This window comes from Corylus avellana, chromosome 7 (assembly GCF_965113065.1).
Source record: "Corylus avellana chromosome 7, dhCorAvel1.hap1.2, whole genome shotgun sequence".
NCBI lineage: Eukaryota > Viridiplantae > Streptophyta > Magnoliopsida > Fagales > Betulaceae > Corylus > Corylus avellana.
Window position 1 is genome coordinate 6,166,902 of NC_142496.1, and position 26,928 is coordinate 6,193,829.

General features: G+C 37.8%; 2 protein-coding genes and 1 pseudogene across 2 annotated transcripts; 2 read left to right on the forward strand and 1 right to left on the reverse strand.

The window, feature by feature from the left end:
• Positions 1 to 213: 213 nt before the first annotated feature.
• On the forward strand, positions 214 to 7,384 carry LOC148584382 (uncharacterized; annotated as a pseudogene).
• Positions 7,385 to 11,693: 4,309 nt separating this feature from the next.
• On the forward strand, positions 11,694 to 23,196 carry GC2 (golgin Putative 2). Its single transcript, XM_059598400.2, has 10 exons — positions 11,694 to 11,966; positions 12,319 to 13,428; positions 18,079 to 18,189; positions 18,519 to 18,578; positions 19,924 to 19,981; positions 21,203 to 21,255; positions 21,379 to 21,471; positions 22,134 to 22,259; positions 22,622 to 22,669; positions 22,762 to 23,196. The coding sequence occupies exons 1-10, from the start codon at positions 11,913 to 11,915 to the stop codon at positions 23,107 to 23,109; spliced, it is 2,061 nt and encodes a 686-aa protein (XP_059454383.1). The 5' UTR covers positions 11,694 to 11,912; the 3' UTR covers positions 23,110 to 23,196.
• Positions 23,197 to 24,028: 832 nt separating this feature from the next.
• On the reverse strand, positions 24,029 to 26,181 carry LOC132185380 (uncharacterized). The gene is made up of 10 exons (XM_088518423.1): positions 26,131 to 26,181; positions 25,969 to 26,038; positions 25,672 to 25,739; positions 25,404 to 25,501; positions 25,235 to 25,313; positions 24,890 to 25,123; positions 24,546 to 24,677; positions 24,400 to 24,461; positions 24,223 to 24,318; positions 24,029 to 24,110 (listed from the first exon to the last, which is right to left on the reverse strand). The coding sequence occupies exons 1-10, from the start codon at positions 26,179 to 26,181 to the stop codon at positions 24,029 to 24,031; spliced, it is 972 nt and encodes a 323-aa protein (XP_088374549.1).
• Between the last annotated feature and the right edge of the window lie 747 nt (positions 26,182 to 26,928).

The window sequence follows — 26,928 nt, forward strand, 5'->3', positions numbered from 1 at the left end:
GACATATCCGAGGTGAATTCGAAGCCAAAGGATAAAAAATGAAGCTATACTTATCTAAGGCACAGGATATGCAAAATTCTTTCAAGAAGTTCTGCATTGTGAAAATCTAGAGGCCAAAAAATGAAAGAGCAAACAAACTAGCTCGAGCAACATCAAAAGTTGATATCTATCATCTAGATATCAACTTTCTTTTTTATTTTGATTTTTCTGGTTGATATGATTAGGTGGGGGGAGTATAGATGTTTGGATTATTTGCATTATAATTTGGCAAAGTTGGCATTCTGGATAGGTGGGGCCTAATCTAAGCATCGAAAGATCAAAGCCCAGAGACGTCTTGAATAGTCAGGACCGAGACCCTCAACTTCCAAGACCTATGGATTCGAGACCTATGAATCCGAGACTAATAACTTGGGGCACACTGGTCTCAGTGCCAAGGGCAACTCGGACACTTTGCAAATACAGATGTTAATGTATTCCAAATAGATAAGTGATCTTATCCTAACATTCAAAGGGCTATCAAATTTATTCAAAATACGAATGAGATATGGTATTCGCAGATCGCATACAAATATTCAAATTCGGTGATATCTATAACTATCAAATCCTACGATCTCAGTCTCCTAAGATCTCGAAAAGGATAACTACTCAAATCTCTTATTAGCAACTGCACAGCAGGAACTCAAGGAAGAGTAAGTCATTGGTTAGGGGACTTCTATTGCTTCATGCCTATAAAAGATAAGTCACTTCCTCACATTTGGTTAATCGCAACTCTTGCTCTTGAGCTGAATTGTTGCTTATACTTTCTCTCTCAAATACTAACTTAGGCATCGGAGTGTCCCCACTGGCTTACCCCGGTTTCTTTCATCCCTTTGTTTTTCTTTATTGTGCAGTCAAAATTCTTTCTTGACGCCCTACCCAGACTCGACAGGTGTGCCACATCACAAATCAGAAACTGTGCATCAACAAATGTAGCATTGCATAAAGAAAATTTCTTCTAGTTTAATTTCTTCTCTGGATGAAAAATCTGTTTATAACGTGAATGAAGTTTATTAGTTGCTAGGCTAGTGTCTATTTTAAGGCTATAGTCAGAACATCAAAGCCTCAGTATATACCACCAGTTGGAGTCACTTAGATGAAATTCTCTTGGATGATATCTATCATCTAGATATCAACTTTCTTTTTGATTTTGACTTTCTGGTTGATATGATTAGGTGGGGGGAGTATAGATGTTTGGATTATTTGCATTATAATTTGGCAAAGCTGGCATTCTGGATAGGTGGGGCGCAATCTAAGCATGGAAAGATCAAAGCCCAGAGAGCTCTCGGACAGTCAGGACCGAGACTCTCAACTTCCAAGACCTATGGATCCGAGACCTACAAATCCAAGACTAATAACTTGGGGCACACTGGTCTCGGTACCAAGGGCAACTCGGACACTTTGCAAATACAGATGTTAATCTATTCCAAATAGATAAGTGATCTTATCCCAACATTCAAAGGGCTATTTATTCAAAATATGAATGAGATATGGTATCCGCAAATCGCATACAAATATTCAAATTCAGTGATATCTATAACTACCAAATCCTACGATCTTAGTCTTCTAAGATCTTGGAAAGGATAACTACTCGAATCCCTTGTTAACAACTGCACATCAGAAACTCAAGGAAGAGTAAGTCATTGGTTAGGGGAATTCTACTGCTTCATGCCTTTATAGCTCTCTATTTTCTATTTTTTATAGCTATAGATGTGTATTGATGCTTTTAGTTTTTGGTTTGGTTGGATAGGCTGTATTAATTAACAATCAAATTATATTAAAACATTTTTTTCCCCTTCATTGCAGACTGTTTGTGTGTGGACAATTAGTTTGCTTGTCATAGTGCTTAATTCAAGCTCTAGAAATCCATCTCTCTAGGCTGCAGACAGAATTGGTTGGATTATGTGGACAATGGGTTTTTTAGTTGAAGCAACAGCTGATCTGCAAAGATTCATATTCAAAAACTCTCTTCACTATAAAAAATAATCAATTTCTGACGTGTGTAATTAGGTGGGGCGCAATCTAAGCATGGAAAGATCAAAGCCCAGAGAGGTCTCGGACAGTCGGGACCGAGACCCTCAACTTCCAAGACCTATGGATCCGAGACCTACGAACCCAAGACTAATAACTTGGGGCACACTGGTCTCGGTACCAAGGGCAACTCGGACACTTTGCAAATACAGATGTTAATGTATTCCAAATAGATAAGTGATCTTATCCCAACATTCAAAGGGCTATTTATTCAAAATACGAATGAGATATGGTATCCGCAAACCGCATACAAATATTCAAATTCAGTGATATCTATAGCTACCAAATCCTACGATCTTAGTCTCCTAAGATCTTGGAAAGGATAACTACTCGAATCCCTTGTTAGCAACTGCACAGCAGAAACTCAAGGAAGAGTAAGTCATTGGTTAGGGGAATTCTACTGCTTTATGCCTTTATAGCTCTCTATTTTCTATTTTTTATACCTATAGATGTGTATTGATGCTTTTAGTTTTTGGTTTGGTTGGATAGGCTGTATTAATTAACAATCAAATTATATTAAAACCTTTTTTTCCCCTTCATTGCAGGCTGTCTGTGTGTGGACAATTAGTTTGCTTGTCATAGTGCTTAATTCAAGCTCTAGAAATCCATCTCTCTAAGCTGCAGACAGAATTGGTTGGATTATGTGGACAATGGGTTTTTTAGTTGAAGCAACAGCTGATATGCAAAGATTCATATTCAAAAACTCTCTGCACTACAAAAAAATAATCAATTTTTGACGTGTGTAATTAGGTGGGGCGCAATCTAAGCATGGAAAGATCAAAGCCCAGAGAGGTCTCGGACAGTCGGGACCGAGACCCTCAACTTCCAAGACCTATGGATCCGAGACCTACGAACCTGAGACTAATAACTTGGGGCACACTAGTCTCAGTACCAAGGGCAACTCGGACACTTTGCAAATACAGATGTTAATGTATTCCAAATAGATAAGTGATCTTATCCCAACATTCAAAGGGCTATTTATTCAAAATATGAATGAGATATGGTATCCGCAAATCGCATACAAATATTCAAATTCAGTGATATCTATAACTACCAAATCCTACGATCTTAGTCTTCTAAGATCTTGGAAAGGATAACTACTCGAATCCCTTGTTAACAACTGCACATCAGAAACTCAAGGAAGAGTAAGTCATTGGTTAGGGGAATTCTACTGCTTCATGCCTTTATAGCTCTCTATTTTCTATTTTTTTTATAGCTATAGATGTGTATTGATGCTTTTAGTTTTTGGTTTGGTTGGATAGGCTGTATTAATTAACAATCAAATTATATTAAAACATTTTTTTCCCCTTCATTGCAGACTGTTTGTGTGTGGACAATTAGTTTACTTGTCATAGTGCTTAATTCAAGCTCTAGAAATCCATCTCTCTAGGCTGCAGACAGAATTGGTTGGATTATGTGGACAATGGGTTTTTTAGTTGAAGCAACAGCTGATCTGCAAAGATTCATATTCAAAAACTCTCTTCACTATAAAAAATAATCAATTTCTGACGTGTGTAATTAGGTGGGGCGCAATCTAAGCATGGAAAGATCAAAGCCCAGAGAGGTCTCGGACAGTCGGGACCGAGACCCTCAACTTCTAAGACCTATGGATCCAAGACCTACGAACCCAAGACTAATAAATTGGGGCACACTGGTCTCGGTACCAAGGGCAACTCGGACACTTTGCAAATACAGATGTTAATGTATTCCAAATAGATAAGTGATCTTATCCCAACATTCAAAGGGCTATTTATTCAAAATACGAATGAGATGTGGTATCCGCAAACCGCATACAAATATTCAAATTCAGTGATATCTATAGCTACCAAATCCTACGATCTTAGTCTCCTAAGATCTTGGAAAGGATAACTACTCGAATCCCTTGTTAGCAACTGCACAGCAGAAACTCAAGGAAGAGTAAGTCATTGGTTAGGGGAATTCTACTGCTTCATGCCTCTATAGCTCTCTATTTTCTATTTTTTATACCTATAGATGTGTATTGATGCTTTTAGTTTTTGGTTTGGTTGGATAGGCTGTATTAATTAACAATCAAATTATATTAAAACCTTTTTTTCCCCTTCATTGCAGGCTGCCTGTGTGTGGACAATTAGTTTGCTTGTCATAGTGCTTAATTCAAGCTCTAGAAATCCATCTCTCTAGGCTGCAGACAGAATTGGTTGGATTATGTGGACAATGGGTTTTTTAGTTGAAGCAACAGCTGATATGCAAAGATTCATATTCAAAAACTCTCTGCACTACAAAAAAATAATCAATTTTTGACGTGTGTAATTAGGTGGGGCGCAATCTAAGCATGGAAAGATCAAAGCCCAGAGAGGTCTCGGACAGTTGGGACCGAGACCCTCAACTTCCAAGACCTATGGATCCGAGACCTACGAACCCGAGACTAATAACTTGGGGCACACTAGTCTCAGTACCAAGGGCAACTCGGACACTTTGCAAATACAGATGTTAATGTATTCCAAATAGATAAGTGTTCTTATCCCAACATTCAAAGGGCTATTTATTCAAAATACGAATGAGATATGGTATCCGCAAACCGCATACAAATATTCAAATTCAGTGATATCTATAACTACAAAATCCTACGATCTCAGTCTCCTAAGATCTTGGAAAGGATAACTACTCGAATCCCTTGTTAGCAACTGCACAGCAGAAACTCAAGGAAGAGTAAGTCATTGGTTAGGGGACTTTTACTGCTTCATGCCTTTATAGCTCTCTATTTTCTATTTTTTATAGCTATAGATGTGTATTGATGCTTTTAGTTTTTGGGTTGGTTGGACAGGCTGTATTAATTAACATTCAAATTATATTAAAACCTATTTTTTTTCCCCTTCATTGCAGGCTGTCTCTGTATGGACAATTAGTTTGCCTTTCATAGTGCTTAATTCAAGCTCAAGAAATCCATCTCTCCAAGCTGCAGACAGAATTGGTTGGATTATGTGGACAATGGGTTTTTTAGTTGAAGCAACAGCTGATCTGCAAAGATTCATATTCAAAAACTCTCTACACTACAAAAAAAAAAAAACAATCAATTTCTGACGTGGCCACAGTACACAATTTTTTGCCACATCACTAATTATTGACGTTAGTAAATATTTTTCTGACATGGCAATAAATAGCGCGCCAGAAATTTATGACGTGTGAAAATAGCACGTCAAAATTTTTTGACATTCTAATTACACACGTCAGAAATTTCTGACGTGCTATTTTCACACGTCATAAATTTCTGACGTGTTAAATGTTGGCATGTCACTAACAAAATGAGCGAAATTTTCAACTTTTTCCCTCTTCTTATTATTTATTCTTTCCCTCTTCATTTATTTCCCCACACTCTCTCTCTCCTCTCTCAATCTCCCTCTTCTCTGCATAGCAGCTCCCTCTAGAGGAAGAAGGAAAGAAAAGGTGAAGAGAAAAAGAAGAGAAGTAGCAGATTGAAGAAAAGCAGAAGAGGAAGAAGAAGAAGAAAAAGAAAAGGAGAAGAGAAGAAGAAGAGAAGCATAAGAAAAAAAAAAAATGGAGAAGAGAAGAAGAAGAAGAAGAAGAAGAGAAGAAAAGAAGATTTTTTGGGTTTGACGTTTGGGTTTTTGATTTTTCAGATTGATTTTTTGAAGATTTTTTCGGTTTGGGTTTGGGTTTTTGAAAATTGTGAAAAGAAGAGAGAGGGAGAGTGAGAAAATGGAGAAAAGGGAGAGGTGGAGAAAAGAAGGGAGGGAGAGTGAGAAAATGGAGAAAAGAAGAGAGGGGAGCTGGAGCTAGAAACGAAAATGGAGAAAAGAAGAGAGAGAGAGTGAGAAAATTGAGAAAAGAAGAAAGGGAGAGCTATAGCTAGCTGGAGAAATTCGTTCCTCTGCCATACAGAGGAATTACAAAAAAATAATAATTTAATTGAAAAATAATTTAAATAAATAAATTTTTTAATTGAAAAAAAAATTCCAGAAAAAATTTTAAAAAAGATTTTTTTTTTTTTAATTAATTTTTTAAAATTTACTAATTTGTCAATTTTGACACATCAATAAATTTTGACGTGTTAAACAGTAGGACATCAGTAAAAAAAATGTACTGACTCCTATATTAATTTCTGACATTCAACACACGTAAAAAACACTATGTCAAAAAAGTTTTCTGACGTGTCAAACACCATGACACCTCAGAAAACTCTGGTAAGGAAAAAATTGATTTTTTGTAATGCTAGAAAATAGAGGGAGATGGTGCAATGTGGGACATTGGCAACACTCTCGTCATCCAAACAATTTTGGCGAGGTTAGTGCTTCTATTTCATTCAAATGCCACTACTTCTAGCACTGGTGCTACATGCAGCTGTTCTTGATGCTTCTTAGAAATCTACAATAGAGCTTAAGTTATACCTTTATATCAATCTCATATGTAATTGATGATATCTCTTTCATGGTTACATTATTTACCTTGATTCCATTTCCATCAATTAATGGAAGCTTGATAAATGTTGAGCTCAGATTCTCCTCTGGTGGGGAATATTTGTGGCTTCCACACCGGTACTAGCAGGTGCCAAGTGGCTTGTAATCATTGGGCCAATCTTCCTCACATTTTTGCATCTTTTCGTCACTGGCATACCAATGCTTGAGGTTTGTATCTTCTTGCTTATGATTTTATTACACTATTCAACATTTTCTGAATGGGCTTATGATATACGGCACAAATGGAAATAGAAATCGGCAGATGGTATGTTTTGGCGTACATCTGCATATAGACTTTATAAAAGAAGAACTAGGTTATATTCATCTTCTCTTTTGTTTTTGTTTTTGTGTATTTTGGAGGAAAAAGTAGCTGAGATTAACACATTATGATGCAGCCCTCTAATTCTACTCCCACCAGCAGTATATGGGAATTTGCCCTAATGGTTCAAAGCAACTTTTCTCTTTGAATTTCCTTTCTACAGTCGTACTCTTCCACAAGTAGATTTACCCAGGTGAGACAAAAACTTTGTGTAAATACTTTAATCTTGATAAGAGACTCATGCTATAATTGCAATTTTCATTTAAGTTGCGCTCATGTCTGAAGTTATTTATGTGCATGATTCTTCATGGGATATCTAGCAGTGTTTCCAATGCGATTGTATTGAAGGCAAATGACTCTGTACAGACATATTATATATGTTTGTGGTGCTTTATTGTTGGAGTCTTTGGAGGGTGTCTTTAACATAGTTTAGGAATTAGTTTTTTTTTTTTTTTTTGATGAAGATGTTTCTCTTTTACACATTCCTTATACAAGGGTTGGAGCAAGCGGGGAAGAAAGCAGTGGCGGATTGGAGATGCATTAGTGCACGACGATTCTTTGACTTGCGAAGTTTCATCTCTTTATACTCCTTTATATGGTTCATTAGTGTTTCATCTTCTCTATGGCAACTATGATGAAATGAAATGCTAATTTTCAAGCTGTCTTGTTATGCCCAATAAAGATCATTGTAGAACATGTACATATGATTGGTTGATTGTTCAAGAATTTGAGTCATCATTATCTTCCCTTTTTTCCTCTTTTGCTTCTTTTCTTCTGTAAGTGCAGTACAATTTACAAATAAGGTGTTGTCATTCTCTCAATACTCTACAATTCGTTATACTGTTGGAGCTATGCATTTCCCGCTTCACCATCTTTAACTGACTTTTTTGTTGTTGTCGTTTTTTCAAATACCAAAACTTTGCCTTCAAAATGTAATGGACAAATCCCTGGTGTGGCTATGTCATATTCTGAAAGAGAAACAACATGCCATGGCAAATGTGATGCAAAAAATTGATTTTACATGGATATCACATTTTAACTCGTATGAAAGAAAATGAGGCCCTTTAAAAATGGTTTTTGAGAAAAAAAAAAAAAAAAAAAAAAAAACTCCACTTGCTAAACCCTCTCAGACCTCTCCCATGGAGGAGGGAAGAGCTCTCCTCCCAACCTCCCCCACCTAAATGGCCATTCCTCAACCCCTTTCAGGTTCATCCTTTTCCTTTTTTCTCTTTTGTCTCAATAACACTTTTGTCTAGAGTATCAGTTTACTTCGATGTAAATGGTTTTCGTTGGAAAATATTTTTAGGGAAGCCATTTTCCCTGAAAATGTTTTTTGTTAAAAATATTTTGCGGCGTTTATTACGCACACGGAAAATAAAATTTTTTTAGTATTTTTTTTATATATATTTTTTCCAATAACCGCAGGGACCTGCACGGGACTTATTCAGGACCACGGAGGGACATGCTCAGGACCCCACCGAGACTTGACTAGGACTTGTCCGAGAACTCGTCTAAACCTGCCCGAGACTTGATTGAGACCCATTTGGGACCCCACTGGGACCCGCCCAGGACTTGGCTTGGACTTGATCAGGACCTAACTGAGACTCACCCAGGACCCCGCCAGGATTTGACCGGGACTCGCATGGGACCCGGGCAAGTCCCGGGCAGGTCCCGGCAGGTCTCGGTTAGGTCTCAATCAAGTCCCGATCAAGTCTAGGGCATGTCCGATCAAGTCACGGGTGGGTCCCGAGAAGGTCCCAAGCAAGTCCCAGTCAGGTCCCAGGCAGGCCTTGGCGGAGTCCCAGTCAAGTCTTGGGTGAGTTCCGGGCAAGTCCTAGGCGGGTCCCGATCAAGTCCTGGCAGGGTCCCGGGCCCGCCAGTGTCCCAGCAAGTTCCGGTCAAGTTCTAGGCGATTCCTGGTGAAGTCCCGGAGGAGTCCCAGTCAGGTATCGGGCAGGTTCCGTCGGGGCCTCGGCCAGGTACCGGGTGGGTCCCGGTCAAGTCCTGGTGGGGTCTCGGTCACATCCTAGGCAAGTCCCGATCAAGTCCCAGGCAGGTCCTGGTCAAGTCTCAGGCGAGTCCCAGGAAAGTCACGGGCGAGTTACAGTCAAGTCCCGGGCGGGTCCCGGTCAGGTCCAGAGCAAGTCTTGGGCAGGTTTGGGCGGGTCCCATTCAAGTCTGATCAGGTCACGGGCAGGTCCTGTTGTGGTCCCGAGCGGGTCTTCGGCGAGTCTCGGGCAGGTCCCGGCGGCGTCCTAGTCAAGTCCCAGGCGGGTCCCAGGCAAGTCACGGGCGAGTTCCAGTCAAGTCCCGAGCGGGTCCCGGTCAGGTCCAGAGCAGGTCTTGGGCAGGTCTAGGCGGGTCCTGTTCAAGTCCAATCAGGTCACCGGCAGGTCCTGTCGTGGTCCCGAGCGGGTCTTGGGCGAGTCCCGGTCAAGTCCTGGGGAGTAACTGGACAGGTCTTGGCAAGGTCCATCGATTTAAGAATGAGATGCTCATAGTTGGTGAATAGTTTACGATTTTCAAAACCATAAACCATTTTCCGAAAATTAAAGAAGAATTTTCAGTCAAAAGGAAAATATTTTCCGTTAACCACTATTTTACGTCGAAATAAACACCGTAAAATGTAGAAATCATTTTTTGGAAACCATTTTACGTCGAAGGAAACGGAGCCACGCACCCTTTTTGTACCATCTCCAGTCAACTCTTTGTTCGTGTCGTTTGAACCCCCGCCAAAAAAAAAAAAAAAAAAAAAAAATTGAAAGGAAACTGCAGCCAAACTGTCTCCCATCTCCTCTGCCAAAGTGAAATCTTAGTGCAAAACTAATAGAACAATTTCCTAATACTGAAATTAAATCTGAGAAGAATTTTCCTTTTTCCATTGAGTGTGTTACTGGCTGTGGGAGGCCTTGGTGGGCTATCATGAAACAGAGGCCCCAACCTTGATCCTGAGAGCACCCACGTTCCGTTGGGCTTGTTTCTGGATTAAATGGTCAGTCATCTCACCATCTCTTTCCTTATCATTTCAATGTTTGCTTCCAGCTTCTTTGCCTGCAATATAGATGATGCCGTAAGCAAAATATATTGATTGGAAAAAGCTTACATATAGCAAAAACAAAGTAACAACATATCAGTCAAACTCAAGATAAATCAGGTCAATAGGATATGTGAGAATACGGAACTTAGAATGCAACTTTTGAAAACCATCAGAAAACAACAAAAATAAAAATTCTTTATCTAAATTCATATGCTCTGTTAGTGGAACCCAAAGTTTATAAGACCCATAAAACTCCAAAACTCTCTAACTTCTGTCCAACCCCATTAGAAAAAGTGTATGCGGACTAAAATGGCCCTTCTGGCATCCATTACAATAGATGACGTAGAGACTCCATCTCCATCATAAGAAAAATAAACTGGATACCAATACAACACTTGGAAGTGTTGCATCATGCCAATCTCAGCTGTGAAAGAGTACTCTGCCTCTCGTTCAAATTCAATTTTTTTTAAAGCAGCTAACTGCAACATTTTCAGTACAGTAAAGATTATCACAAAACAAGAAATTCCTGTTGTTGCACAAGTAATTATGAAAGCCAGAAAATGTGCATAGCTCCGAATGGGACCATTTTACATAAATTAAATAAGGTTTTAATTGACAACGGGAAAAATTTTACCAGAAAAACCCGTCCAAACGGTATATAACGAAAAAAATAAGAAAGTCAATTGATCATAACCGTACTAACGGTTAAAACTGTCCTAATGATTACTGTAATCTTTTAAAGGGAAATTAAAAACCGTCCCCATGGTTAGAGGACTCTACGAATGGTGACAAATGCAAATTAGATGAAGCCGAGTTTGTTTAAGCGCAGGGAGGGCCTATAAATGCTCCAAGATAAATCCTACACGCCCATTTCTATATTAATCTATATAAACTTGACCTTATGGTCTTGTACTGTGTTGAGTGAACTTCTATCATGGATCCAAGTGGAACCATGCTTAATGATACCACCCACTGGTGGGTTACTCATTATAGCATCAATAGTTGGGTGGATCATCTGGGATTGAATCTGGTTGAGCAATTAGGTAATGGTTTATGATGTACATTGTGGGGGCATCGAAATTGTACTAGACTTTTTTTGGACATACAAACCTTATCGTGAAAGGTTAAGGGTACAGGTAGGCCATATCAAATAAAGTTATGGCTTGTAATATAGATTATATATTATGTGCATCAACTTGATTTCAAGGCTTTCCATATTGAGAAATATTGTTATATGTGATTTTAACCTCTATATTGTAAAATGATTGCGTTTATTGCGTAATTGTATTTAGTACTGACTAAGTCGTTTGACTTATTATTTTTGTGTTTTTTACCTGTAAAACATATTTGTTTTTCAGAAAAGTACCTGCAATATGTTTTTCAGAAAAGTACCTGAAAGCATGGTCAAAGGCACCTGAAAAAAATAAATAAATAAATAACTGTGACAAAAATGTTTTTACACTACACTATTAATTGAATAATTAGACATATTACACGTCGTTTTTGACCCAATCAAAGTCAAAAGATTAAAATACAAGAAAAGGAAAAAGAAATGTTTTTTTTTTTTTTTTTTTTTTTTTTTTTCAAACGGGTCATTTTGGAAGAAAATCCTCGGTAGCACGCACTTAAAGGTGCATCCAAACAGTCCTCACAGTGCAAACCGGTGGGTCTCCAGGTCGCTGTCGGCTTCTGGCAAACGTGCCAGGAGTCTTTCTCTCATCCCTCACTGCCAGAGTTACAGGGGCCCACGTATCAACCTGTGTGCGTCACGGCCACAGATCGTGTTTTCATTTGGTAGATCCAGACACCCTTTCGTCATTCTAGCATTCACTCCGCATCCTCTTCACCTCCATTCTCTCTCGTTACCGCCTCCTCTAACATCCTCCGCCAAAAAAACCCATTCAACGGGGCGCTCCGCTAAAATGCGCCGTGCGTGATTCACGCACTCTCTCTCCATTACAAGTCACTGCTCACTCTTTGATCTCTCTCTCTCTCTCTCTGAGAAACCTCACAGTCCAGCTGAAGCGACACTGTGATGGCGAATTGGATCTCATCCAAACTCAAAGCAGCCGAAAGTATTCTCCAACAGGCATTTCTCTTTCCTTCTTTCCTTGTTATAAAATGCTTCTTCTTTTTTTCATTCTCCATGTTTGGTTCCCGAAATAACGGAGGAAATTAAAAGAAATTTTGATTTAGAGTTCTCGCATTTTCGGTCAAATGCATAATTTGAGTTAATTTTTGCATTTTTCTGATCCAAAATCAACGAATTCAATTTGTCTTTTGCTCCTAAGTTTCTCAATTCTCAGCGATTAGATATAGCTGTATAATATTATTCATGTACATGTACGTACATATATTATTATATATTGATCTGCCTTGGTTTTTTCGAATTTTTATGTTAAGTAATCATATTAGTATTGTTTGTGTAATGGACGGTTCAGATCGATCAGCAAGCGGCTGATTCGCTTCGCAAGGACGAAAGGCCTCCTGCCGACGAACTAAATTTTGATTCTCCGACAAAAACCGGAGGCGTTGTGCCTCTGAAGGATCAATTGAAGAAGAAAACGCTAGATAACAATGATTATAATGGAAAGTTTCGCAGTGATCCAAATTTTACCACACCTAATACTAGGAACAAAGAGATTTCTAGTTCTCCAAAACCCTCTCCCAAACCCAAGTCTACGCTTACGGATAGTGACTGGACCGAGCTCCTTAGTACGCCAAATCAGAGCCCAAATTCTGGGGTGAATCGCAGTAATGGAGGAACTGCAAATCGGGGGTTGAGGAAGAAGGATGGTAAGAGACAGGGGAGTTCAGGGTCAAATTTGTTAGTATCGGAGGTGAAGAGGAATCAGAAGAGTAGTAATGGTGTTTTGAAGTCGGGGCAGAGGTTGGGAGAGGAAAGTAAGTTAAATGGGAAGGTGGGTGATGGAGAAGACTCCTGCTCTTCTGATTCGGTGGGTAGGTCTTCAAGTGTTGATTTGCAGAGGGATGGTAGGTACTTGGAAGGGCGAGAAAGTGATAGAAATGAAGCAGGTGTGAAGCTTGTAAGAAAACCAAAGAGTGAGGGAAATGAAGAAGATGGTGGAAATTTTGAGTCTAAGGAAATTCCTTTTGAGAATTATTCACGGTTGTCGCGCAAGATTCAACCTATGGAAATGATATCAGTCTTGGGGAAGGTTGATGGGGTATCTAATGTTAAGACACGGGTGGATAATGTTGAAGGTAGGTTGACAAGTAATATCAGGGGGAAGCATGAAACATTTGCAGCCCTTAGAAGTTCTGTCTCTGATGATTTAAAGAGAGGTTCTTCCTCAACAACTCACGGGAGCTCTGATTCGGATTCAGATTCAGGTTCATCTTCTGACTCTGAAAGTGAACATGAGAAGGAGGAAAAGAAGAGGAGGATGGAGAAGATTCTAGCTGAGAAAGTGGCAGCCAGAGCTGTGGAGGCTATCAAAGAACGGGAGAATAGGGTTGCCAGATTAGAGGGGGAGAAGCAAAGCTTGGAGAAAATATTTGAGGAACGAGCTAAACAACAAGCAAAAGAGGTAACATCTTTCCCTTTTTGTTATTCCTTTTCATTCTTATATTTTTGGGCTTTAGATTGGCATTGAGGTTGATTGACATCATATTTCATTAAGAAAAAGAAACCATGTTCTTTGTTTTCTTTTTGGGTCTTTGAAGGCATGTGCGTAATTATGAAAATATGATGCACTGAATTTTTTTTTTTTTTGGTATTATTATTGGATTGTTTCTTGTAGAGAAAGAACCTACATAGTGTATCCTTTATGTGACTGCGTGTGATAGAAAAACATTGTAAATTTTTTATATTTTACTGGATAAGTAATGAGATTCTATTAAAATGAAAGGACATAACCCAATGCATGAGATATATTCAAGAGATATGCAGAAAGAAGGAAGGACCTTCATAAAATCTAGAATAAACGGAAGTGCAAATTTGATGCAAAAGGTGAAAGGAGAAAGGCGCAATATTGATTTATGGGGTTATTAGGATTTGATTTTATGTTTAATTAAATTTATAAGTCAATGGTAGGTAAGTCAATAAATTGCCATTGCCCTAAGGTTTAGTCGTTAGTCTATTTAAGTTTCTTTTGTATTCCAATGGGAGGCGACTTGATTGAATAAAAGAAATGAAGGATTGATTCTTCTCCGTCTCTTTCTCTCCTCCCTTCCCCAGCTTCTTCTCTCTTTCTTTGGGAAAAATCCTAGTGTTGTCTTCTCTAAATCTAAAGTATTGACATGTATGGGCTGATTGACATGTTTGGGTTTTATTTTGGGTTTTTCGTGGGTTGCCTATGTATACTTTTTGTGGACTTGTGGCACATTGTGCTTTTTGATATATATATATATATATATATATATATATATATATATATAACATTACTTATATAAAAAAAAAAAAAAATGTTTGGGCTGATTGAGAGAGAGAGAGACTCCAAAAATAATTTAAGTAAAAATTTTTAACTAAAAACTTTTGTTTTTTTTTTTTTTTTATAAATAAGTTATTTATTGAAAAGCGCAGAGGGGTACAACCCTAATACACAAGATGTATACAAAGAAAGGCCCCACTAAAGGCAAAATGAGGAACATAAAGATAATAATTGTGACATGGTGGAAAACTTAGGCACATTGAAAGCGTCAGCCTAATGGAACATAGTTTGAATAAACAGCTTTTTGAGCTCTTCCATTGACTTTTCTTGATCTTCAAAACATCTTGCATTATGCTCTTGCCAAATAATCCACATTAGACACAGTGGTGTGATTCGCCACACCTCCTTAGCTAAAATATTTCCTCGCTGACCTCGCCAACAAGCTAACAATTCTGCCACCCCTCCAGACATGACCCATGTGACATAAAAAAGAGAAAATAGCACACTCCATAAAGCTTGTGCCACTTCACAGTGAAGGAGAAGATGGTTGACTGACTCGCCACTGTGCTTACACATACAACACCATCCCACAACAATGATACCTATTTTACACAAATTATTTGAAGTCATAATTTTCCAAGAGTTGCCGTCCACACAAAGAAATTGACTCTCAATGGAACTTTTACTTTCTATATACTCCTCCACGGGAAAGAGGAAGCATCTGTCCCCGTAAAAGAAAGCATACGAAAAAAAAGACCTTACCTCAAAGATATGCCATTTAGAAGGAGTCCACCGCATGCAATCCATCCCATATGACTACGGAAAGCATATAACTTTCCAAAAAAAGCCATCACCACCTCTACCTCCCAATCTTGGGCATCTCGTAAAAAGGGAACATTCCATTGTAGAACATCATTGGACAGCTGCATATGATCCCTAACCCATGCCTCTTTGTTACTCGCAATTCGAAATGATTCAGGAAAAGCTTCCTTCAAGGACTGATCCCCGCACCAAATATCTTACCAAAACCTAATGTGGGAGCCATCTCCTACTCCAAAGCTAATAAATCTTGAAAAAACTTCTCGCCCTCTCTAAATATGTTTCCACACCCCAACTCCATGAGGGCCCTCCACTGCCTTGGTACACCAACCATCAATCATGCACCCATGCTTGACTTCAACAACCAATCTCCAATACGCTTCCCTTTCTGTAGCATATTGCCATAACCATTTACCCAGTAAAGTGAGATTGAAATTGCACAAGTTTCCAATTGCCAAACCACCATCTTGCATGGGGGAACAAGTTTGAGCCCATTTCACTAAATGGAACTTAGGCTCCTCATTTAGACCACCCCATAGGAAATCTCGTTGTAGCTTCTCCAATTTGTTTGCCACACTCACAGGAATAGGGAATAGAGACAAGAAATACGTAGGAAGGTTGGATAAAGTGCTTTTAATCAGTGTGAGCCTCCCACCCTTTGATAGATACAGTTTCTTCCAACTTGCCAATTTCCTTTCCATTTTCTCGACAATATCATTCCAAATGGTGGTAGACTTGTAAGGTGCCCCTAGAGGAAGACCCAAATACTTCATAGGTAATCTTGCCACCTTACAACCAAAAATGCTTGACAGCCTATCAACACATCCTCCACCTCACCAATTGGAACAATATCAGACTTTGTTAAGTTAATTTTTAGCCCCAAGACAGCTTCAAAGCATAGAAAAGGACAGCACAGATTTCTGAGTTGATCCTCATTGGCCTAACAAAATATCAATGTATCATCAGCAAACAGCAAATGTGAGACACTAAGTCCAGGATTGTTTCTTGTTCCACTGAGAAACCAACCACAAGACCACTATCTTCTGTAGCCTCCATCATTCTACTCAGCGCCTCCATAACAATAAGAAATAGAAAAGAAGATAGTGGATCCCCTTGTCTTATGCCTTGAGAGCTACTAAAAAAGTATGAGGGTTCTCCATTATTCAAAACTGAATATCAAACTGTAGAAATACAGAACGCTATCCAATTTCTCCATTTCTCCCCAAATCCATTCGTTACAATATGAATAGCAAAAACTCCCAATTCGCATGATCATATGCCTTTTCTAAGTCCAATTTACACAACAAACCAGGTTCCCCATATCTAACACGGCTATCATTGCATTCATTAGCTATCAGAACCAAATCTAAATTTGTCTCCCCTTAAAAACTTACATGGATGACTATGTAAAAAGTAAGGTTGATTTGTAGGATTGCAACTTGGCCAGGGTGTGTGCAATTGAACCTGAGCTCTGGCAGGTTTGGGCTAAGTTTCCTGTTGTCAGGCTTCAGCTTGGGTTGAAAAATCTTAATCTCAATTCAGGGTTTGGGTTGACGTCTCTGAAACCTGACTAGCCCTTATCATCCCTATACAGCTGGGAATTACTTGTAATAAAATATACAACCAGAAACACTCTCAAGAATACAAAGACACACATACATTTTTGTTTGAATGACTTTGTTACAAGATAGTGATAGCATCATAGCCAATAGGATGGAAGGACCATACTGTAGTGAAGAAATGATAAGTGAAGAGGACGTTGAACTTCAGTCATCATTTATGTCGAACGACAGTCACAAGTGTCACTTCATTCTTCCTCATCTCTTCCTTAAAAAAAAAAAAAAAAAAAAAAAAAATTCTCTTCTGGGTTATCACCTTTGTATTTGGAGCAACAAATCTTTACTTTCGAGATTATACTACACTTTTGGATGCTAATGCAGTTTTTGGAGCTGCTGAAGAGGGTGAATTTTTGGGGTATTCTGATCATTCTTGAAGCTGTTTTTAGGTGTGAAATATATAATTTTTATTTCTTAAACATACAAAGAATAGCGAAGTGCTCCTGTTAGATTTTCAAGCTGCTTTTTATTTTATTTTTATTATTATTATTTTTTTAAATTTTTATTTGTTAAATACGTATGTAATTGTGCGACTACATTTTTTTTTTTTTTTGTCCCAGTGCTTAGTTGTTTTGCAAGACAACTGAGTTTTTGTTGCTCCATGGTCTTTAAGAATAGCATTTATAACTGATCTCATCCATAGGGCAGCAACTCAGGTGGGTTGTCAGGTCGGAGGTTATCCAAAGCTCAAACTCAAGAATTAGAACATATTCCCATAGCCAACTTAATTTTGAACCCGTCCCCACAAACAACTCTTTTTTTGGGTACATCACATTCATGCATTTACGATTCATGTTACCGTATTGATACTCTTGTAAGGTGTTCTATTTGCTCATACCTCTTGTTTAATACCGTATAAAGCAAATCTTGGTTTTCGTTGGCAGCTCAATCCATTGTTTGTTGCGAAGAAGAGTAAACTGGGTACTTGTACAAATAACATAAAGAAATGTAACTAACGTTTATTGGAAAAAGCAACCCCAAAGACTATGGACCAAAAGCAGTTATTGGTGACCATTGTATAAGTTTCTTTAGCTAGAGTTGGTTTAAAAGCACAAAATGTATTTGCACCATCACCATCTTCAAATAAAGTATTTTCTCAAATGTGGACTCCATCGAAACACTTGTCAACTATCTATCACATCAAGAACTCTTTTCAAAATACTTACCAAACAAACATCAAGTTGTGCTTGACATATCAGGAGCATAGTGCACTCCAAACTGCTACTTTCAAATGAAAACACATCTTATCTTTTGATGCTTTAAGTCTCTTTCTCTGATTTGTATGTTTGTGAAATAGGCCACCTTTTGCCAAAATGTCCTTAAAACTCTTGCAGCGGTCGTATACTTGGTCTTACCTTCTTTCTTGTTTCAGGCTTCAGAGCTGCAGACAACCATGATGGAAACACTAGAAGCTGTTGACTTCGAGAAACAGAAGCATAATAATACTAGATGGGAAGCCTTTGCACGATTGGCTAAATTGGAGGTAATTTAACATGTTTCAGTATCTGCTTTTGAACCATCCATCGTTTCCCCCTCTCTCTCTCTCTCTTTCTCTCTCTCTCTCTCTCTCTCTCTCATCAAAAGCATAATAATACTAGGAGGGAAGCCAAGGTAATTTAGGTATCTGCTTTTAGACCGCTTCCATCCTTTTCCTCTCTCTCTCTCTCTCTCTCTCTCTCTCTCTGTGTTTCTCTCTTCATTTTGGGGGTGTGCTACTAAATATGGCAGTAAATGTTTTCTGCTTTACTAAAGCTTATAGACTGCAGTTAACCAGGTTATACTGTTGTTACTAAAGTTCAAAAATTCTTGCAGACTGCTAATGCTGATCTTGCAAGATCCCTTGCTACTGTGCAGTGGAATCTTGAAGCACAGGTATGATGAGATTCTTGATCCAAATGATTGCATCAATCCAATCCGTGAGTTCTTAATCAAGTTTCTGACTTGAAAAAAGTAGTCACTTGGTTTGAATGCTTGAGTCGTGTAATGATATTGGATAAAAGTAGAAAATTTTGTGACTTTTGATTTTATGCTGAGCCTATGTTTTGGTTGTTTTCTATGTTTCATATGAGCTTTGTCATCAACTCTAACTGTGCTCTTTGGATTTGAAGTGCTTTGATTGTGTGGTCTCTTATATTACGTGCGGTTAGTGATGTTTCAGAAATTTGATACGAAAGTCTATCTTAATATCGTAGGTTTTAGGTCCATTATCAGCTGTCTGATTTGCCATTTTTTTTAAATGTCTATAATTGCCATATAACCTAGTTTTGGATGTAAAGAAACATGTCTATAAATATGTCTGTCTGCATTTTTCTGTTTATAAAGAAATATGGAACTTGTTTGACCATGATACTGGGAAAAAGAAAAAAAACTGAATTTGCAGGAGTCTGCAAATATTTCAAAATACATTGTGAGTTGATGGTCTTGCACCATTTCCCCTTTCAATGTAAATAAGTATATTTATTCAATTTGAATTTGGAGCATGTAGGTACTGATATGGAAGTGCTCCGAAAATTCTTTATATTTTAAAATCGATGTGCAAGACCCAAAAGTCAAAAGCATACAGTTGAGTTCTTGCATGACATTTCTAGTCTAAAATTTCTTTTTCTTTTTATAATGTTTATCTTTACTTTAAACAAGTTAAATTAATTGATTATTTTTAGGCCAGGAGCTAATAAGTAATTTCCTTTTCTGGAATCACATACAATAAGATAAGGAAACATGAATCAACTTTCCTTTTCCAATTTATAGCTTTTAAACTGGTTGGTATTAGGAATCCTGAATCCAAGTATTCTATATTCCAGCAATGGGACATGATTAACATTGAGACTGACAACCACACAAGTCCAATCTGAGTCCATTTGAAGCTGATAGAGGTTCATGATTTGTCATTAAAGGATCACTTCTATCTGTACTTATCTAACCTTGTTTTCTTTAGCTTATTTTACTTGCTACAAAAACTTACGGGGCATTCATATTGTAAAGCAAAACTATTTCATGTTAGCTTCTCCCTGTTCTGACATTATGGAATTTTGTTACTTCAGTAATACGTGTAATGTTTATGCCCATTGGCTCAGGTGGTAATGGGGATGGGGTGGGGTAAGCATAGGTATGAGTTTCAAATGTCAAATCAGAAATGAATGAGTGAATGAATAAATAAATAAATAATGTATGGAAACAATAATGCTTATGCCTTTTATTTTGCATATGTTTGGACCAGGTTAATCGGGTAGCAGAACTCCGACAACAAATTGACTTGAAAGAAGCAACCCATGAAGGTATACCTCCTAGATAACAAAGCAAAAACCAGAATGAACCCTTCTTACCCTTTTGATTTTGCCTCTGTTTTCAACTGCAGCTGATACAACTTCTTTTCCAAAGGAACTGAATAGGATATTTGTAATATCGAATGACTCCTCAATGAAAGAGGACTTAATGGTTTGATAATGATTAAAATCTCAACCACAAGAACGTAGTTTTATGTGTACTCGGTTTCTACAGATAATAATATAATAATAAAAAAAGAATAAGTATGTCGAAATCTAATTAGAAGGCTTTAGGGCAACTTATGTTGTAAGGGTTGTTTCATTAATTGACATATGGCAGATTTGAAACCTGTGTACAGCTAGGAACCTGCATTTAGTTTGCCATGGCGTAAGAAATGTGTCAGACTTTATGGCTTAAATCATGGTGTAAAGTGGTATGGTTTAAATACAACAAAGGGCTAAAGTTGAAGATTCCACGATGTTCTGGGCTGGGACTAATATCAAGGGTCTTAAGGTTTGTTTTCATAGGTTATTTGGTGTCTAAGGCTTAAGTAAAAACTTAAGGGTTTTAGGCTTTCAAAGGGTGTAAGAAAGGGTTATGGTTCTGAGATGCTAAGAGCCAAGAAAATAGTAGTATAAGTGGCTGTTCTAGGCATGAGCAGTAACCATTGAAAACTAGTAGTGCAGAGTGAGAAAAAACTTGTAAACTTTGTCTTCACTGCTAAAAACACCAAATATTCCTGTTATGCAGTAACTAACAAGCAAGAGATTGAGCTTTTTTTTTATGATAAAATGTTGAATATACCAAAAGCGCAAAGGGGCGCAACCCTAGTACACGGGTAGTATACAAGAGAACGCCTAAGAGGGAGAGGAAAATAGAACAAGAAAATCAGAATAGTTAATGACTAAAAGAGCTAGACAAGCAGGTGTCCAAGTAAAGGGTGAGGAAGGAAAAGGACTTGAGCTCCTCCAATCTTCCTTGAACAGTGTTAGGTTGGGCTGCCATCATTTGCGAACCAGAGGCCTATTGGGCATATGCCATGGAGCTCTCTCCAAAACTGAATTCAAACCGTCATAGCAATCAAATTTGTGGAACATAATATATTTTGTATGTATGCATATAGTTCATTGACTGTATATTATTAAATCAATATCTAACATTGCCAATATGATGCTCAAATTATCTTGACTTTTTGATAGCTTGGTCTCTGAAACTCCCTTTTTTCCTTGTAGAGCTCAGGAGAAGGATCTCAGATTCTCATCAGACTGGAACATCTCTAAAGCAAGTGAGTTATATTCTGGGGGGTCCCATTTGGAGCTATGCACTTTTTCTGGCTTTCATAATTACTCGTGGAACAACCGAAATTTCTTGTTTTGTGATAATCTTTACTTTACTGAAAATGTTGCAGTTAGCTGCTTCAAAAGGAATTGAATTTGAACGAGAGACACTTGGGGCAGAGTACTCTTTCATAGCTGATAAAGTCGCACAATTGCAAGATAAGGTGAGGTTTTCAAAATTTTGATATATTTCTATCAGTTAGGTTTAGGTTTGAGATCATTTTCTCAGGGCGATGTCCTCGAGATATCCACTCCACCTTTTCTATCTCGAATGCTCTCAGCATGCCTTGTTCTTTTGGAAATGAAATCCAGATAATTAATTTATTGAACTCCTGTCTTTGGTTAAGTGTCGAAGTGTACGTTTTAGTGTTAGGTCCAGAAAGCAGAAAGGTTGTGGTACAAGTCATGTCCTAGGTTATGGTCCCAATATGCTGAGGTTGGCATGACGTTCTATGATATCCAGTTTATTTTTCTTTTGATGGAGATGGAGTCTCCACGTCATCTATTGTAATGGATGTCAGAAGGGCCATTTTAGTCTGCATACACTTTTTCTAATGGGGTTGGACAGAAGTTAAGAGAGTTTTGGAGTTTTATGGGTCTTATAAGCTTTGGGTTTCACTAACAGAGCATATAAACTTAGATAAAGAATTTTTATTTTTGTTGTTTTCTGATGGTTTTCAAAAGTTGCATTCTAAGTTCCGTATTCTTACATATCCTATTGACCTGATTTATCTAGAGTTTGACTGATATGTTGTTACTTTGTTTTTGCTATATGTAAGCTTTTTCCAATCAATATATTTTGCATACGGTGTCATCTATATTGCAGGCAAAGAAGCTGGAAGCAAACATTGAAATGACAAGGAAAGAAATGGAGGATCCAACTGAAGTAGAAATTGAGCTCAAGCGAAGGCTTGGTCAGATGACTGACCATTTAATCCAGAAACAAGCCCAGGTTTGTGTGGAAGCATCTTTGATAATTCAAAGGGTTTCTAGTATTTGTATTTCGTTGATGAATAGGACCATTTGATACATCTGATTCAGCATTGATAATGCCTTGCATAGAAGTGATGAAAACATACTATAAAAGCTCGTAAGGTTTAGGGTGCATCGTAAGGTGCTTATAGATGCATGAAGGCAATAGTAGAGTGAGCATCGTAAATAATGTGCAGCTGATATGCCTTTTGTGCTTTGGGAGGGATGAAAGTTAATTAGCCATCATTGAATTTACAACTACTATAGGTCATTGACCCCTAAGTACTTACCAAGAAACAAAATTCTCAAGTGCTATCTTCCTCAAATTTATTGTTCAACCAGGTTGAGGCTCTCTCCTCAGAGAAGGCAACGCTACTCTTTAGAATTGAGGTACATTGTCACCATGGAGTTATCATCTACAGACAATTTCTACATAAACATATAACACTGATTTGCACTGTATACTTTGATGCACTCTGTAGGCGGTTTCAAGGTTACTAGATGAAGACAAGTCCGGTACTTCGTTGAGGGACGTGGAATCGGGAACGTGGGTGCTCTCAGAATCAAAGTTGGGGCCTCTGTTTCATGATAGGATTAGTTCAAGCAGGAAGCACTTGGGATCATTGATTCAGCAGTTGGATTCTATTTTCTTGGCTGGTGAGGTATTTCTGAGAAGGAACTCCAGTGCGAAGGTGTGGTCTCTGGTTTACCTTGTATGCCTTCACTTCTGGGTCATCTATATTTTTATGTCACATTCTCAACAATCAAATGGGACCAAATCGGGTGCTATCATTTCCTTGGAAAACATCAGTAACACTACAGGTGTATAATTTGTAATAAATGGTGCTTTTTTTTTTTCTTTTCTTATTATTATTATTCATTTGGATGCCTCGGCTTTTTAGAGGTCTTAAATGCTAGGGGTGTATTACATGCACTAGCCCCCCAAGGCCTCCCACAGCCAGTAACACACTCAATATGTAGGGATGTAATTATTTACACATAAATGGAAAAGGAAAATTCTTCTCAGATTTAATTTCAGTACTAGGAAGTAGGAGGCTAGAACTGTTCTATGTTTTTTAAGTTTTGCACTAAGATTTCGAGGAGATGGGAGACAGTTTGGCTGCAGTTTCCTTTCAATTTTTTTTTTAGGGGGTTGGTGGGGTTCAAACGACACGAAGAAAGAGTTGGCTGGAGATGGTAGAAGAAGGGTGCACGGCTGTGTAGGTAGAGAGATTGTAGTAGATTTAAGATTTTATGCATATAGTTCCAACAGTATAACGAATTCCAGAGTAGGGAGAGAATGATCAAGTTGTTAAGGAAAGAGCCTCGACCACGCCTTATTTGTAAATTGTACTGCACTTACAAAAGAAAAGAATCAAAAGAGGAAGTAAAGGGAAGATAATGATGGCTCAAATTCTTGCACAATCAACCAATCATATGTACATGTTCTACAATTATCCTTATTGGGGGATAACAGGACAGCTTGAAAATTAGCAAATCAGAATTCCATTTCATCATAGTTGCCATAGAGAAGATCAAACACTAATGAACCGTATAAAGGAGTATAAAGAAAATGAAACTTCGGAAGCCAAAGAATCGTCGTGCACTAATGCATCTCCAATCCCCCGCTGCTTTCTTCCCCGCTTGCTCCAACCCTTCTACAAGGAGTGTGTACAAGAGAAACATTTTCATCAAAAAAAGAAAAAGAAAAACTAACTCCTAAACTATGTTAAAGACACCCTCCAAAGACTACAACAATAAAGCACCACAAACATATATATAATACGTCGCTACAGAGTCATTTGCCTCCAAAACATTTGCATTGGAAACACTGTTAGATATTCAATGAAGAATCATGCACATGAGCCCAACTTAAATGAAAATTGCAATTATAGCATGAGTCTCTTATCAAGATTAAAGTATTTACACAGTTTTTGTCTCACCTGTTTGAATCTATTTGTGGAAGATTACAGCAGAAAGTTGCTTTGAACCATAAGGGCAAATTCCCATATACAGCTGGTGGCAGTAGAATTAGAGGGCTGCAACATAATGTGTTAATCTCAGCTACTTTTTCTTCCAAAATACACTAAAACAAAAACAGAAGAGAAGATGAATATAACCTAGTTCTTCCTTTATAAAGCCAATATTCAGGTTCAAGCCCAAAAATAGTATCTGCCGACATCTGTTTTCATTTGTGCAGTATATCATAAGCCCATTCAGAAAATGGTCAGTATTGTAATAAAATCAGAAGCAAGAAGGCGCAAACCTCAAGAAATGGTATGCTAGTGACGAAAAGATGCAACAACAATGTGAGGAAGATTGGCCCAAGGATTACAAGCCACTCTGCACCTTCTAGTACCGGTGTGGAAGCCACAAATATTCCCCACCATAGGAGAATCTGAACTCAACATTCATCAAGCTTCCATTAATTGATGGAAATGGAATTAAGGTAAACAATGTAACCATGAAAGAGATATCATCAATTACATATGAAATTGATATAAAGGTATAACTTAAGCTCTGTTGAAGATTTCTAAGAAGCATCAAGAACAGCTGCATGTAGCACCAGTGCTAGAAGTAATGGCATTTAAATGAAATAGAATCACTAACCTTGCCAAAATAGTTGGGATGACGAGAGTATTGCCAGAGTCCAACATTGCACCATCTCCCTCTATTTTCTAGAGAGTTTGTGAATACCAATTTTTGCTGATCAGCTATTGCTTCAAGTAAAGAACCCACTGACCACATAATCCAGCCAACTATGTCCACAGCCTGGAGAGATGGATTTCTTGAGCTTGAATTAAGTACTGTGACAGGCAAGATAATTGTCCACACCCAGACAGCCTGCAGTACAATTTGAATATTAATACAACCAGTCCAACCGGGCCCCACAAACTAAAAGCATGAATACACAGCTATGGCTATAAAAAATAGCAAATAGAGAGCTATAAAAACCTGAAGTATCCCGAAAGCCAGCTTTACAAAATTACGACACAAATAATCCAAACATGTATACTGCCTCAACCGCAAGATCCTAATCATATCAACCAGAAAATCAAAATCATATAGAAAGTTGATATAATCTAATAGAATTTCATGTAAGAGAGTCCAACTGGTTGGAAACCTGAGGATTTGTGGAGTCAACTCTAAAAAATGAAACCAAGTAAACAGAAACAATACGCGGCGAAGACACCATATGAATACAAGCGAAGTCAAGACTATCTGGAAAATAGAGCAGCAAAGTTAAGAAATATAAATTCCAATTATTTATTTATGAAAAACCGAATAAAGACTAAACGTTTTAACCCAAAAGAAAAACATAAATTCAAATTCCATTATAATCATAATGCAGTACATTTACCTTATGTGCCATTAAAACCAGGAAATATTACCTGTCTAACATTCCATGTGCCTTTCAGAATCAGAGTCAATATTGCAATTATCGCAAAATTTGTGCTGTCTGTGAATTCAATGAAAGAAAAATAAAATTTAACAAAAAAAAAAAAACACTGGAAGTAACATTATTTCTTCTTGTTTTCTTTTCTTGGTAGACGTGTTCAAAGAGCTCAGTAAGGAATCAAATTCTCAGCAACCAAACAAGAACCCATTTCTCTTTCTAAGGAAAATGGCGCAATTCAAGTCCGAGAAAGCAAGGAAATAAAACGATAAGGAGAGAAAGAACAAGATACCTGCAAAGTACGTGACTTTATCGAATTTGAGAAGGGCTGTGACTATAAAGAACAAAAACTGATACCCCACCTGCAATATCCATCAAACTTCTTTCATCTTTCAAGACTAAAAACTCACACATAAAAATCAGTCAAGCAGAGAGACAGAGAGAGAAAGTTTACAGTGACAATGGCAGTTAGGCCTAAGAAATGGGAGTCGATAACAGTTCCCATGACGATGGCGCTATATCTTTTCTCTGGTTCTCTCTATGCAGTATGCTACTGCTGATGCTCGTAGAATCTCTCTCTTTCTCTCTCTATGCTACTGCTGATGCTCGTAGAATCTCTCTAGTGCTGATGCTCGTCAGCTCGTGGTTAAATCAGCAAAGTTGCCTTTGACTTTTCAGTGGGGGTGTACAAAAACTAACCTCAACCACTAAACGGCACGTAACTGTTTTGGTAGGCGGTTATAAAAAAAATGCTAACCACCTAGAGCGGAGCGGTTAGAGGTTTTAAGGGTAGGGAAAAGCGGTTAATAACCGCTAACCGCCTACTCTTATATATAATAATATAAATATATATTTTATATTTTATATTTTATAAATATAACTTTTTGTTTTGGTGTAAACAAAAAGGTGTTATTTTAAATACGAGTTAGACATAGGGTTTCATTATATTCACTGTTGTTTAGAACACTTTGACCCAAAACTATTTAAAATAAGCCTAAAAAATAGGCACAAAAATGCCTAAAACACCTCAAAAAGTTCAAAAGCCCATATAAGAATTTTTTTTGGCTACAACATACACTTGTACTGGATAGATAGTTGATATAAACCAAAAATTACATCAACATACCAAGATGACAACACATTTTTTTTTCTTAATCCTTATAATCAGCAAACGATGACAACCTAGAAGTATACGTATTTCTCCCCAAATCAACCCCTAGGTGTCATTGCAAGTGAGCAATGTATTGCAAGA